Raw genomic sequence first — 15349 nt, forward strand, 5'->3', positions numbered from 1 at the left:
GTATTTTATTTAAAGGAAATGTAATATATCAAATAAATGGATTAGGTATCTAATTAAAATCCCAAAATTAAGTTTAAGACTTAGACTAACTACCTAAACTATATGCCTTTATGGTATTACACTATTAATGCAAAGAGATCAAAATAATTTAAAGGACTAAGTTTCCCTTTATCCATAGAGGACGGTTCACCCACCATCCAAGGGTCACAAAGGCCTCCTAGGGTTTAGTATGTTCCAAAATACCCTCCCGCGCCCTCTGCTGCCTGCGGTGAATGGGATCTCATTCACTGTAGGTGGAGGGAAACTTAGTCTCCCATTCACCATTGGTCGAGGGAGGGAAACTTAGTCTCCCATTCACCACTGGTCGAGGGAAACTCAGTCCTAATTTAAATTATGTTGTTACTTCCCCCCACCCCCTTTTTTAGAACCAGAATTATTAATTCATTTATGCAATTTCACCTTTTGATGCATCCTCCAAACTGTCACAATGGAGATGTTTTACTGAGAATCATAGTTCATAATTCTATAAACCCTAGTTCAATCTCTTTGTTTTCAAACATTGTGTGCCACTTTAGCTAGAGTCCAAGAAAGAGCATAAGCACATTTAAGCCAAGCTCAAGAATGCATCACTTGAATGATATATTGAGGCCTTGAAGAAGAAAAAAAACAAAAGCTTAGGCCCCGTTTATTTGATGGGGAGGATGGGGTGGCAATGTTGTGGGACTAGGTCTCACAATGTAGTGGATTGGAGAACATCGATGAGATTTTTATTTTTCCCATGAATAGTAACTAAAGTCTTTTGTTTTTTTATAGGACTTTAAATAACATAAGAGTTATTATCAAAAAAATTAAAAAAAAACATAAAGGTGGGATTTTCAAATGTCACATCAGTAAACAAAGCATTTAATGTTATTCCTTGAGCTTTGTAAGTACACCACCTCAGGTTAAACAAAGTTAGATCCTTGGAGTGGGATTTTGAAGTACCATTAGCACTTTCTCACTCCAATTCTCTCACCCCACCTCAGGTTAAACAAAGTTAGATCCTTGGAGTGGGATTTTGAAGTACCATCAGCACTTCCTCATTCCAATTCTCTCACCCCACCTAAGTCTCCGTCAAACAAACAGGGCCTTAGTGTTTCTAATAATCAACTACATTTGGAAACTTTAACTCCTAATTTGAAGTTGTGTTTAAAGTAAAACCATAAGTTTGATGAGTTCTGAATGGACTGAATTACCTCATTAATTATTATTTTCTGAAAAATGATAGAAAATTATTCTTTAGTCTGAAAACACTTTAGCAGATATACTAAGAACTGGTATAGCACTAAAATTCTTACCAACAAAAAAAGGTATAGCACTAAAATTTCACAGAAAGAGCCAGTGGTCCTCTGCTTTTGCAAGTTATTATCAGATTTCTAATGGGTTCATTACTGTTTCTTGCACACTATTTTATTTCTTCTTCTATTGATTAGGACTTGGATAGTGAGATGAGCAAGTGAAAAAGTGATAAACAGAGAGAAACCCGTGACAATAAATATTACTATTTTAATTTTGATTACACATTAAATTCCACAAACGTAACAAACATTCAATATGGATTACTAAAGTACACAGTAGCTCCAGAGATGAAAAACCCACTTTTTTATTTTTTGGGTTTTGATAAGTCCAAAGAAAAAAATTTAGTAATTGGATTAAGTGATGAAGTATTCTCGAAGTATAACTTGATCAGAAAGTGGGTCCTATCATGGGAATTCATGATCTCTGTACAAATTTTTTGATAAAAGTTGGTGAGTTGTAGAGGATAGGATTTACAGGTTTGCATATACTGTATTTCCTTTTATTTCAACCTGAAATAGGCATACAAGGCTTTCTATTACCCAATCCGTGTTCACTTTTTGGGAGAGGATTTTTTTTCCACTTTTGGGCCCTTCATCCTTTCATTTCTGCCAGTATAAAAGCAGGTGCAAAGCCTCCTCATTTTGCAAACAAACCCAGCATTAGCTTGAGCTTACTCTGCAACTTTGTTGAAGAAAGTGTAAAAGAGAAAGAGAATAGAGACAAACATAGCAGCCCCTTCTCTGTTTTATATTTCTATACTTTTTTCTTTCATTCTCTCGCTTCACAGGTGTCTTCGAAACAAACAAAAACGAAGCAGAAAAAAGTGAAAAAGGAAGAAAAATCGAAAGGCCATTGCTTTGAGAAGCAGAGGTCATGGGTTCCAAACTTGTAATGTGGAACGTGTTGGGCACCAATGCATTCTTGTTTCTGCTCTTGTTTTCGTGGTTCTCTTCTGTTACAGCCTCTGTGACTTACGACGACAAAGCTATTATCATCAATGGGCAGCGAAGGATTCTCATTTCAGGATCTATTCACTACCCACGAAGCACTCCTGAGGTACTAATGCAATGTACTTCGTGAGTCTTTCTGATTTTCTCGTTTTTGTTATGCTTCCTCACCTCTTAACTATTAAGTCATCCAGCTCGTAGTTCCTTCCCCAACTCCCATACGACCTGAGTTTTTTGTACTTCATTTCTTTCTTGGAGCTTCCTCACTTATCTTTTTACTGATTCTCTGGGTTTCCTCTGCATTTTTTTTTTCCCTATTGGGTTGATTGCAGATGTGGCCAGACCTTATTCAGAAGGCCAAAGATGGAGGTTTGGATGTTATTCAAACTTATGTCTTTTGGAATGGACACGAACCTTCTCAGGGCAATGTAATGGAAACTCTGCATCTTTTTCAATTTATCTCATCTTTATTTTGATCAAGGGTTTAGTATTCATTTTTCTCCAAACTTTGTTTGTGTAGTATTACTTCCAGGATAGATATGATCTGGTTGGGTTTATCAAACTGGTGAAAGCAGCTGGCCTTTATGTTCATCTCCGGATTGGTCCCTATGTTTGTGCTGAATGGAACTTTGGGTAATGAAAAATCTTTTTAGAAAGCTCTCTGTTTTCTCTTCCCCCTTCTTTTTTGAGCTGCTTGTATTGAATGCTAATGGCAATGTGTCCTGTTTTGGTTCAGGGGCTTCCCTGTTTGGCTGAAATACATCCCAGGAATGAGTTTCAGAACAGACAATGAGCCTTTTAAGGTTGGATACTGTAATTTCTTTCCATTTCCCCTTTTTTCAACTGTTTTATTGATTAATTCCGTAGCTTTTTTTTATTTTATTGGGAGAGTTGTTTAAGTATTGATCTTGGGTGATTATGATGAAGGCTGAAATGAAAAAATTCACGAACAAGATTGTGGATATGATGAAAGCAGAAAGATTGTTTGAATCTCAGGGTGGCCCAATAATTATGTCTCAGGTAAAGGAATATTAAGATCAACCCATGTAGTCTTTTCCATTCTTACAATCTTACCTTCCCAGTTCCTCCCTTGTTGAATTTGAGAACTGAGAGGTACCCTCTCTCCAAATACTTCTGCAGATAGAGAACGAATATGGACCTGTAGAGTATGAAGTTGGAGATACTGCCAAGGCTTATACGAAATGGGCAGCAGAAATGGCTGTGGGTCTTGGCACTGGAGTCCCATGGGTCATGTGCAAGCAAGATGATGCCCCTGATCCCATAGTTAGTGCCTCTGCACTTTTCCTTGAAGCTTTTACTATCTATCTGTTATGTTGTGTACCTGTATATTTACCTTGACTTTTTAATTACTAAGAAATAGTGACTCATAAGCACTGAGACCATGAATGACATGAAACATCCTAAAAAAAGTTGTATTTTTTTTTTCCAAAATGTCCAGGAGTCTATTTCTTGCCAGTCAAGTTGAAAATTTCAGTTTTTGAATTTCTTACTCTGTTCTTGTATTGAGTACTCTGTGCTTCAAGATATTTGTATTTCCTCTATCTTCTGAACTGTAAACTCCCTTTAATTATCTTTGTTTGTTGATCCTATAACAGATAAACACCTGCAATGATTTCTATTGTGACTGGTTCTCTCCTAACAAAGCTTACAAACCCAAGATGTGGACAGAAAATTGGACTGGCTGGTAAGTTGACCACTCATACCTCCCATGTACTACCAAAAGCCCAATGGTGGGCACTTTTTTTTCTTTTAATGATCTTTGATTCTATATAAGAAATCAGAACTGAGAGCTTAATTGTCCATCATCTGTTGCATGTGCAGGTTTACTGAGTTTGGTGGTGCAGTTCCTTACAGACCAGCAGAAGATGTGGCATTTTCAGTTGCAAGGTTTATACAGAAAGGCGGGTCGTTCGTTAACTATTACATGGTACACTTAAGTCCTGTATACCTGGTACATAGTTATCCCAGAATCAATTGAAAGCTGAAGTTCTTTTTTCTTTTCCTCTCTCTGCACCAGTATCATGGAGGAACAAACTTTGGGCGGACAGCCGGTGGTCCCTTCATCGCTACTAGCTATGATTATGATGCTCCAATTGATGAATATGGTATGTATGCAGCATTTAGCCTCTTAGATGCATTCCTTTAGTCTATCAAAATCTCTTCCACAGAATACTCCTCCAACCACAGGATGTAATCAAGCTTTTTTAGGACTTATGATCCTTTTTCTTCTGTATAAGAAGAGTGCTAATTGGATGGTGAGCCCTCCCTTCTGTAATTGCTACACGTGTAGGACTATGATGGTTTTTGCCTGTATATCTGATCTCTATATTACCACTTAATCTGGCAGTTTCCCTGACTTCTCCTTATGTTTGTTGAAATTAGGAATAAGAACCTGTGTATGTATGAAACTTTAGATCTCTGCTTTGTGAAGAAGAATTCTCCATAGCGAAGCTGCTGTTTATTTAATCTTCATTTATCATGTCTGACATAAGTCATAAAATTCTTCATTCTATCCATAGGACTACTAAGACAACCTAAATGGGGCCATTTGAGAGATCTGCATAAAGCCATCAAGCTTTGTGAACTGGCTTTAGTTTCTGTTAATCCAACTGTGACATCACTTGGGAACAATCAAGAGGTTAGTTCAGTTCACCTCTATGGAACCTGATGATCACTTTTAGTTCTAGTCTTGGCACTGACTCCAATTTTTATTTGTCATCCAGGCTCATGTCTTCAAGTCGAAGTCTGGAGCTTGTGCTGCATTCCTTGCGAACTATGACTCAAATTCTTTTGCAACAGTTTCTTTTGGGAATATGAATTACAATCTGCCTCCTTGGTCCATAAGCATCCTTCCTGACTGCAAGAACACTGTTTTCAACACTGCAAGGGTAAGCAAAAGGCTCTATGCTTAGTTTAGCTTCTTTTGCTCATTTTCTCCTACATGTTTGGTAGATATGTTGTTCACATCATCATCTATTCATGGCAAAAAATTCCAACTAGTAATTTAAAATCCCATGTATTATGAAAGAGATAATTAAAAGGTTTAACATCTTAAAAAGTTCAGAAGATATTGATGTCTTGAAAGGTTGCTGGAAATAAGATTAATGATATTAGATACGAATCTCTGCACAGGTTGGGGCCCAAAGTGCACAAATGAAGATGACTCAAGTGACAGACCTAGGATTCTCTTGGCAATCATACAATGAAGAGATAACCTCTGATAGTGACAGTTCATTTACAGTCGCCGGGTTGCAGGAGCAGATAAATACCACTAGAGATTCCACGGACTATTTGTGGTACATGACAGAGTGAGTTGTTATAACGCATCATCAACTCACCTTCTTCTGGAATCTCTACCCGTCCTCCTCCCTCAAATCCGTCTTTTTTTTCTCTGTCAAAATTTTCTTCTTGTTTCTTATCCTTCTCTTCATTTCCTTCCTCTCTTTTAGTGTGAAGATAGATCCAAACGAAGGGTTTCTGAACAATGGGCAATATCCTGTCCTCACGGTGATGTCAGCAGGCCATGCTTTGCATGTTTTCATCAATAGTGAGCTATCAGGTGGGCACAATATTCTGGAATTCTACAAAGAACATGGACCCTTTTACAAGATAATAATCCCCAGTCTGTACTTTGAGTTACCATATCCTACGCATTTCTGATGAGCAGTTTTGCCTGTTTTCTGGCAGGAACCGCCTATGGGAGTTTGGAGAACCCAAAACTGACATTCAGTGAGAGTGTGAAGCTGAGAGCTGGCATCAACAAGATCTCTCTATTAAGTTTATCTGTTGGCCTCCCGGTTTGTTCTTTCTCCTTATTCTGTTGCCCCTTATTTGCTTTGAGCATTCTGATGGTGGGAAAATACTGACTGTCTTAAGCTTTTTAACTTTCTCTGGTTGAAAATTAGAACGTTGGAATCCATTTTGAGACATGGAACGCTGGGGTGCTCGGTCCAGTTACATTGAATGGTCTCAATGAGGGGACAAGAGACCTGTCATGGCAGAATTGGTCTTACAAGGTTTGTTTTCCAAATATCCCTTCTTTTTATTTTTCACATCCTTGCTTTGCCATTGGAAAAGGGAATAATTTCGTTTGATGTGCCTGGCAGATTGGTTTAAAGGGAGAAGATTTGAGGCTCCACACAGTCACTGGTAGTTCTTCTGTTGAGTGGGTACAAGGATCACAAGTGGCTCAAAAGCAGCCTCTGACATGGTACAAGGTATGGACAAAATCTCAGTTATGACTTCTGAGTTATGAGGCCTTCATGTTGCTTTTCTGAAATTCCATACAAAATTATGAATCTATGTAAACAGTACAAATTTTGCTAAAATGTATCTCCTTCTGTGATTATATTTCCAGGCTATTTTCAATGCACCAGCTGGGAATGAGCCATTGGCTTTAGATATGAACAGCATGGGAAAAGGTCAAATCTGGATAAATGGTCAGAGCATTGGACGCCACTGGCCAGCATATAAAGCATCTGGTACCTGTGGTGGCTGTAGTTATGCTGGATATTATAAGGAGACGAAATGCCAGAGTAATTGTGGAGAGGCCTCTCAAAGATGGTGAGATAAGTTTGCTTTTGTTTGAACATAGATCATGAGGTTAGATCACTCACCATGAACTAACTGATCACTGCTACTGGCATCAGGTATCATGTTCCACGTTCATGGCTTAACCCTACTGGAAACCTATTGGTTGTATTTGAAGAATGGGGTGGTGATCCTACTGGTATTTCTCTAGGGAGTAGAACAGTAGCAAGCGTCTGTGCTGATATTTTTGAAGGGCAGCCGACGCATACAAGTTTTCAGATGCAAGCCTCTGGTAAAGTTCAAGGACCCCTCAGGCCCAAGGCACATCTCTGGTGTGCACCAGGGCAGAAAATCTCATCAATAAAGTTTGCTAGCTTTGGGACTCCACAAGGTGTGTGTGGAAGCTTCCAGGAAGGCAGTTGTCATGCTCACAAGTCGTACAATGCTTTTGAAAAGGTAGGTTCATATTGCTGGCGCTATGTCCTTTTTCTTATTTTCTTGTAAGAATATATCTTTCATGAGAGGTTGAAAGGTATAACATAAAAACCAGACCTTAGAAGAAATGGGGCCCATACATGGTAAAAGCCATCAGGAAACCTAGCTAAGTGAAACTGAATGCCAGGGTAACAGATTGCCCATAACAAACTCTAGGCCACACCACCCTGGCAAGGTTGTCAGCAGTTTCGTTGGTCGACTTGGTTTCCAATGGAATTGAGATACTTTATGAGGAAGGCAAGGGTCAAAGATACTAATTGAAGTGTGAACTTCCAATTGTCTGCAACCACCTAATGACAGTAGAATCAGCTTCTTCAACTAGAAGGTGTTTGCATCCTCGATTGATGGTTTATGCAAGACCCATGAAAAGAGAGGTATTAGTCCAAACTTTGTGGAGTATCATTCCCCATCAGTCCTTTTGTAGTCAGAAGTTTTGCCTTTTGAAGGCCTACTATGAGTTAGAGAGATTACTTGAACTTTGGACCTAAGTCCATACATCAATTGGTTACCATACTCCCACCAGAGAGGAGAGTTGCTTCTCTCTCTCCTCCCCAACCCCTTCCCCCCCCCCCCCCAAAAAAAAAAAAAAAAAAATGCGAACACTAAAGGAGGTGTTTTTTTAATCCTTCATCTCATTTTATCGTAAAAGTTGGATTGCAAAGGATAGTCAGATACTCCTGAACCAACTCCAAGAATAAAGTCTTGTCCATTCATGGCCCTTCTAAAACAATAATAGAAGGAATAAAAATTAGACAAAACTCATGGCTTCTAACAATGAATTGACCAATTTGAATAACTGATGAAAATTTACCCAATCTCCACCCAACTATTGCTCCCTTTTTTTTTGGGGGGGGGGGGGGGGGGGGAGAGGGATAGGCACACTGCCTGTGTGCGGTAAGCTAGCGGGCAGCACCAATGGGGGGCATGGATTGGAGCATCATACAATAGGGGCAGGGGGTCATTTCAAAGGGGGGAAGAGAGATAGACACATAGGGCCCTAGCTTATGGTACACTTGCAGTATGCCCAGCCTTTGCCCTTTTTTTTTATGAGGAACCATCGCTTCTCTCTCTCTCTCTCTCCTAGGGTCTTGAGAAAATCTTACAATAAGGCTCTTTTGCAGAGGTGCATTGGGCAGCAAACATGCTCAGTAACAATAGCTCCAGAGGTTTTTGGAGGAGATCCCTGTCCAAGCACCAGGAAGAAGCTTTCTGTGGAGGCAGTCTGCAGCTGATGGCTGACAACATGCACAATACATCAAAAAAAGATCACAAATTTATTCTTCTTTGGTACATAAAATCTTAATAAGGTTTTCAAGTTTCTTGGTAATTCAAGTGTATACATCCCTGGTTGTCAAAGCCATTGGTTTTGGTTCTGGGACAGGGTGAAGTTGGCATTCAAGTATTCAACACACCATTTTGCCAGATCCCGTATAGATTATGAAGATGAGTTGGAAGAAGTATCATGTACATAAAGTAAATGCTGTTTGTCAAACTGCCCTGTACACATTGAGATGTTAGATTCTGTGTCCAGGCTGCTAAAAATCCAGTCCTTGGATTGAAACTAGGGGTAAGCTGTTGGCTTGTGACGCGGGGGGGGGTGGATTTTTTCCTTTTTCTTTTCTTTTTGCCTTATCTTTGTATGAACAAGTACTAAAATAAAATTCTAGCTTATTTCAAAGCCTTTAAGCATTGTAATATCAATAAAAATCTGTCTTCAAGTTCTACACACTGGCAGATTATTCCTGTATGTTGCATCTTGCATCCAATGAGACATTCTGCAAACTAGTCATAATGCAATGCATAAATGTGTTTACTTTCAAGAATCGATTACGAATAGAGATTTTAGATGTTCAAACTCAAACTTCATCACCAGTGATTGACCCATAAACGAATCCTAGTCATCAGTATCACAATGGTCTGATTGACATTGACTTTGAAGATAATTTTGGGAGCAGGGGAATCCCATGTGATGTTCAAAACTTCAAATAGGATTGCCTGGCAAGTATAACCCTTGAATTTGGTTCTATGAGTGAGATTCATAACCAGATTTTTGTCACTCTTATAGATTGCAATTCTTTTGAGTTTTGACCAGAAACACACATTCATTATACAATGGAATAATAAACACGAGTATGAGTAGTGTTACCATGCTATCCTGAGAATGGTATTATATTCAGAAGACTGCAACTTCACTTCGTAGGTAACACAAGCAAGTACATCTGAAAGCCTTTCCCTGTGCAACCACTGTAGGTAGAAAAACAATAGAAAATAAAACATTTTCTTTCTCACAACATTTTGACAACACTGCCAGAACAATGTTTACAAGCTTAACATTGGAAATAGGCCTCAAAAGGAAGATATTTTAGAATTCAAGACAACGCTAAAAACATCATCCAATGCACTGTCAGCATGGAGTTTTCCTGGAGCTTGATGCTTCCACCATGCTATTCTACTGTGAAGATCCATTAGCATCAGAACTCCCCCTTCATTTTCATCAGTTCTAAGTTGGAGTACACAGCCTTAACTTTCAGTTTGCAAATATAATCAAGACAGCTCCCTTCAATCTCAAATGTGGGCGTTGATATATCATCAATAACATCAAATCAATTAAAAAAACAAGAGAAGCTACTACCACAGCCTCTTTCCATTTACCACTTTCTTCTGACTACCTAATTGAGTCATGATTGCCATAATGCAATTTAATTTTCTTATTTATATACTTAAACCCAGTAGTTTTAGTTTCCACTGACCAAAGTGTTTCACCATTTGCAGCATAGCGAAGCAGCAGCTTGCATCCCTCTTCATCAAAAAAATGGGAACACCCAATCAAGATGCCCAAAGGTATTCTTCTATATAAACAATTTTTCTGGGGATTAAAAGTATGTGGTGCTTTCATATCAGTGGATGCACAACCGTTGAAAATCTTACTCCAATACCTCACATAGTGGTCATGGAATTCTTTGGGCCAGAATCCAATTGCCTGGCCATCATACTTCTTGGAGGCTTGATAATCATTATGGTTGCGATGGAATTTGGGCTTCTTGAGCTTTTTCTTGCAGCCAACCATACTAGTGTTATGTGCACTTATTCCAAGCTGTTTTGGAGTCCATGATCTTCATATTTCAGTCAAACATTTAACCAGCAGATCAATATGGGCTTCATTAATGGGAGTCAAATCCTTGCGAGGTACCTCGCAGCAGCAGTAAAATGTGCTTCTACATCATGTGTTTGCTCATGGTCCGCCCTTGATGTGCATTTTGACAGGAAACTATCTTGACAATCTTTACAAGTGAGAAGCATGTCAGCAGCAACGTCGGAAATCCATCAACATAGCCCTGCTACATAACACTAGAAAAAAAGGTATGGATAGTTGGATAAGAATAGCATTAGTGGTTGTTCGTTATGGGGCAAGAATTTACCACAGATTTATGATTCATTTCCACCTTTCTTGCTGTTTGTAGTCCCACAGCTGTTGCAATTTTTGTTTCAGTCAGGATGCCAGAAAACAGCTCTGTAATATGATGAACCAAATGCAGAAAACTTTTGCATGAAACTGGTCCAGTTAAATCGCCAAAAGGTTGTGTTCACTAGGAAAATATGCATCAGAAAATGGAAGTACATCCAGTACTAATGAGAATAATTCAATCTGAAGCTCTGGTATAGAAGCCAAGCCCCTGTGGAATATAGACAACTCTTATGAGGTAACAGATAGATCAGCTATGCCCATTGATCTGGTAACATCAATTTTAAGTCATCGCATACTTGCTAAAATTAGAAGTCATAATGGCCAGGTAAAAAGAAACAAGTTGACAAGTTGATAAAGTTATCATTGTGAAAGTGAACCAGTATTAGGGTTCCAAGCTCAGTCCTGCTTTACGGCATTTTTGTTTTTTCCCCTCGGGATATGGATTATTTTGTATAAAATTGGATCATACCATGCTTTGGCTCTCATTCAATATGGCTATTTAACATGGCAGGAAGATATAAATGAACCATAGATGTGTTCTGTCCATAATCAGAGTCAGAGCTCACAGAAGGTAAATAAGCAATGAGAATTTTATCCAAAGTAATGTTATGAAACCCGCTCACGGAATTAAATTCAACCATACAACTAAAGTTACAAACAAAAAATAGCAGAAAAATTATGAATCAGGAACTTACTTTGCTAGGAACCAATTATGCAGTAGACACCTTGTCTTGATGAACATAGTGGCAGAAAGTACCAAAAGCCAATTTGTCCTACCATGTAGTTCGTTGTTTAAAGATGATCGGAAAGGCCTCTTCAGTCTCTCGAAAAATTCTTGAAATATCATCTTCAGACTCAGTGGATTTAGGTACCACAAAAGTAGCCTGCAATGGGATCATAATTCACAACAAACTATATAAAATTTTGAAAGATAAAAAGCAAGGTAATGAGAGTGACAAAAGAGTTGAAATGTTGAAGAAATAATTATACTTTTCTACAATGTCGATGATGAGATCCTCCTGAGAAGTACCAAGGTTGGTTTCCTTAGGTGAAAACCATTGTAGTGTTACTTTTTCATGCGTGAGTGGTTGGACACTCAGAAGCTTTATGAGCAGAATTTGCACAGAACTGTTGCCTGAGAATATTCTTTTTCAAAATGGGAAGGATCCTGACTATAAACTACCAAGACTGATCATAACCACGTCCAACTTCGTGTATCATAACCACGTCTGACTTCGTGTTTATTGAAGATGAAGAACATTGGAGGTGTGTGGTCAATAAAAAAGAGTTAAGCAGGGCAACCAATACCAAACCCTTGCTAAACTTGCAAAATTCCAACAGTTGCATAACTCCAAAAGCATATACGGCACATTAACGTGGATTTGGGGAACAGATACCATGCTTAGTTAAATGATGCAATCGATAGCAAATCAGATAAAAATTGCATAATAATTCCAACAACAACCATAACCTTATCCCAATTAAATGGGGTTGGCTACATGGATCCTATAGATGCTAACACAGTAATGGAAGTAAGAGAAATAAAAAAGAAGTAAAAAGAAAGTATCCCCGCTTAACCTACCCTTTCTCACCAATTCGGAACACTCCATGGTCAGAAATTAAGCTGCCGACCTGTATAAATTCGTCTCTGAAAATGCAAACCTTGCAAGACATGGACGATGACAAAACGGTCACAATCGTCTAAACCAGATATTCAACCGTTGCATAAAAAACCCCTAGATGACTAGAATCGACAGGAGAAAGAGAGAGAGATGCTACTAATTTGGGAGAGTTTTTAGCAGATTGTATTAAGACACACATAAGGGGAGACAATGACAAACCTGGGGTGCTTTGAAGCACATCAAGGAGAGTGCATGCGGTATCCAAAACCCTAACCCTAGATTTATCATCCAAGTTGAGAGATTGGCTGAGCGAATATATCGCGAAATCACAAACTTCTTCATTGCCAACAAATAGACACCATTTTTGGAGCTCGGGGAAATGAAGTCAGCAACTGAAATCCTAAAAGCCTGAAACTGTTATAATAGTGTATTACCGGCCAAATCCCAGGATTTGAAACCTTGTACAATGAGCCGGGCTTCCTGAAACCTAGTCCAGCTGGATACAAGCCCAATCTAAAGCCCTTTTGATACCAGAAAAAAGCCCAACCAAGTTGCTTGATAACATTTTTTGATTTCCTTTCAATTCTAAACACCATTTTTGGAGACCCAGTTTTCCGTTAGGTTCCGTTTGGTTGCAAAAGAAATTGAAGGGAAGGGGATGGTAGTGTAATTTTATAATCTAATAAAGAAATTTTTGTAATCATTACGCCAAGTGGTTATGTTATTAACTTCAAATTATTTCATATTTGGTTATTAAATTTTACTTTACTGTACATCTAAATCTCTTAGATTTGAAAAGTAAAATAAAAATTATCATTACTAAATGTGATTAAAAAAAAATTTAAGTAGTTTATACAATTATGTAAGATAATGATTATAAAATTTCCTTTTTAAATTTGAAAATTTCTACTTCCATTTGATTTCCCTTGCAACCAAATGGAGTCTTACCCACAGTGAAATTGAATCTCTTACTCTTGGAAATTAAGGTCGTTAATTGATTCGATTTTTATTTTTGGTTCAGATCAAAATATAATATGTACAAACAAAAACATAAAACAACCGGTTTGGTTCAGTTGTTATTCAGTTTCTATGTATTCTGCCTAATTCGGTTCTTATACGGATTTTAATTTTCGATTCTTGTATGTTTTTTAGCTTGAGTTTAATTTGTTCATTTCGGTTTCGATTTTTTGGGTTCACGTTTGTTTTTATATTCGGACTGAATTCGGGTTTAATTAGAATAGATATAATAATTTTGAAATTTATTATTATTGAAAATTAAACATTATGAATTAATAACCAACTTCAATAAACAATTCCAAATGATTTCAAAAATAAACTAGCTATAATAGAAGTAAGGAGAGATGAGAGAGAGAGAGAGAGATAATAGATGGTCATATACCATAGTTTATTTATGGTGACTACTTATTGGTCCAAACTCCAAAGACAAACCACACCACAAGAAGGATTTGGTTTGCTTTTGACTTTGGTTTCACTCTATTTCTGTAATAAAAAACCAAAAAAGGTGAGAGCAATGGGCTTTGGACCCTTTTTGAGAAAAATATATAAATCAGTTTGATCTTCCTGCCCCCATCTCTCACTCTGGTTGGAAGACCATTCTCTCTCCTAATGGCTATAATCGTGTCTCTGCCCCCACTTGGTGTGAGGAAGTGGCATGGTCCACCCATCACTTTAGAGGGAGGGAATTCATTGTGCCAATAAGAGAAGAAGTTCCATTTCTATGCCACAATGTGTATACTATGGATGGAAAGAAACAACAAATGCTTCCAAAACACTAAAGCTGCGTTTGGTATGCATTCTTGGAATGCATTCTTAGGTGATAAAAACAACTATTTTTATCATCCGAGAATGTGAAATCGACTTAGAATGCATACCAAACGTTGCCTAAGTGTTGTTGAAAAACAATTGTCCATATTATAAGTCCATGACACCTTGCTTCAAGTTTTAAATGCCAAAGACAATCATCGACAATGCTCGAACAGAAACTTCTTCCAAACATGGGGGGAATTGAAGTCACCTTTTCCTTCGAAAGATCTACCCTCCATCGATGGCAGGCCGGCCTCCACCAAATTGGGTGGCTTTGAATTGTGATAGATCAATCCATGACAACCTTGGAGCCTACAGTTGCATCAGAAGAAACTCAAATGATGACCCATTTTTTGCCTTATCTGGTGCCACCCCCTCCCAAAGTATCTAGAGGGAAAATATTTGTCATTTGGAGAGGCATCCTTCAATCTAAGCACATCATGGGCATCTCCAATCTCATCATTCAATCTGACTCTCTTTCCGGTATTAAGGTATCAACAGCTAGCAAGCTCACTGGACTACTTGGCACCTCCTTTAGAACATCGCTGAACACTCTTATTACTTTGTTGAGATCATATTTCAATTTTGCTATAGGAAATCTAACCATTGTGCTAATTGACTAGCCAGGACCATACACTATACACATGAGCCACTTTTTTGTATAGAAAACTCGCTCCCCCCCCCCCTCTCGCCCCCTCAGTTCGTTTATTTGTAAAGATGCAAAGGAACACAATTATATTAGGATGTAATTTCTTCTATATTTATTGATTCTTTTTTATTCCAAAAAAAAAATTGGTTGATCTTGAAATGATAATTTTTTATATTATATAAAGTGGTCCACTCCAAAGTTGGTTCCAATAAACATCATTTTTTCTAAATAATGGCTTCCAACATTTAGCATGACCTTGCTTTTTTAATAGAAACTTAAGGGTGATTAGATAATGACAACAATTAAGAAAGAAAAAAAGTATTATAAATTGTCAAATCTTTCCCTAATCCGGCAAAACTATAAGGTTTAAGTTTAACTTTATGAGTTAGAAAAACTAAACCCTGATTTTCTTTTCTCCAAATGTGGGACATATACATATAGGCTAACTAGGTTAGGT

General features: G+C 38.0%; 1 protein-coding gene across 2 annotated transcripts; it reads left to right on the forward strand.

The window, feature by feature from the left end:
• Positions 1-2120: 2120 nt before the first annotated feature.
• LOC122667832 (beta-galactosidase-like) lies at positions 2121-10692 on the forward strand. 2 transcript variants are annotated; one of them, XM_043864279.1, is made up of 20 exons: positions 2121-2394; positions 2618-2713; positions 2806-2918; positions 3022-3088; positions 3213-3305; positions 3426-3569; positions 3902-3990; positions 4128-4233; positions 4324-4411; positions 4826-4944; positions 5030-5194; positions 5439-5614; positions 5756-5865; positions 5994-6103; positions 6212-6322; positions 6413-6523; positions 6664-6869; positions 6956-7292; positions 10104-10172; positions 10596-10692. In XM_043864279.1, exons 1-20 carry the CDS (start codon positions 2212-2214, stop codon positions 10662-10664), a joined length of 2562 nt encoding a protein of 853 aa, XP_043720214.1. In that variant the 5' UTR covers positions 2121-2211; the 3' UTR covers positions 10665-10692. The 2 variants fall into 2 exon arrangements, with proteins under 2 accessions (XP_043720214.1, XP_043720215.1); XM_043864280.1 differs by lacking the exons at positions 10104-10172; positions 10596-10692 and adding an exon at positions 8453-8598.
• The last annotated feature ends 4657 nt before the right edge of the window (positions 10693-15349 follow it).

This window comes from Telopea speciosissima, chromosome 7 (assembly GCF_018873765.1).
Source record: "Telopea speciosissima isolate NSW1024214 ecotype Mountain lineage chromosome 7, Tspe_v1, whole genome shotgun sequence".
Classification (NCBI taxonomy): domain Eukaryota; kingdom Viridiplantae; phylum Streptophyta; class Magnoliopsida; order Proteales; family Proteaceae; genus Telopea; species Telopea speciosissima.

Excerpts from the sequence above, each read along its gene's own strand:
- LOC122667832 (XM_043864279.1), top strand. The coding sequence starts at position 2,212 with ATGGGTTCCAAACTTGTAATGTGGAACGTGTTGGGCACCAATGCATTC. Across the intron at positions 6,104-6,211 it reads GTTTATCTGTTGGCCTCCCG|AACGTTGGAATCCATTTTGA; the intron begins GTTTGTTCTTTC and ends GTTGAAAATTAG. Across the intron at positions 6,323-6,412 it reads GGCAGAATTGGTCTTACAAG|ATTGGTTTAAAGGGAGAAGA; the intron begins GTTTGTTTTCCA and ends TGTGCCTGGCAG.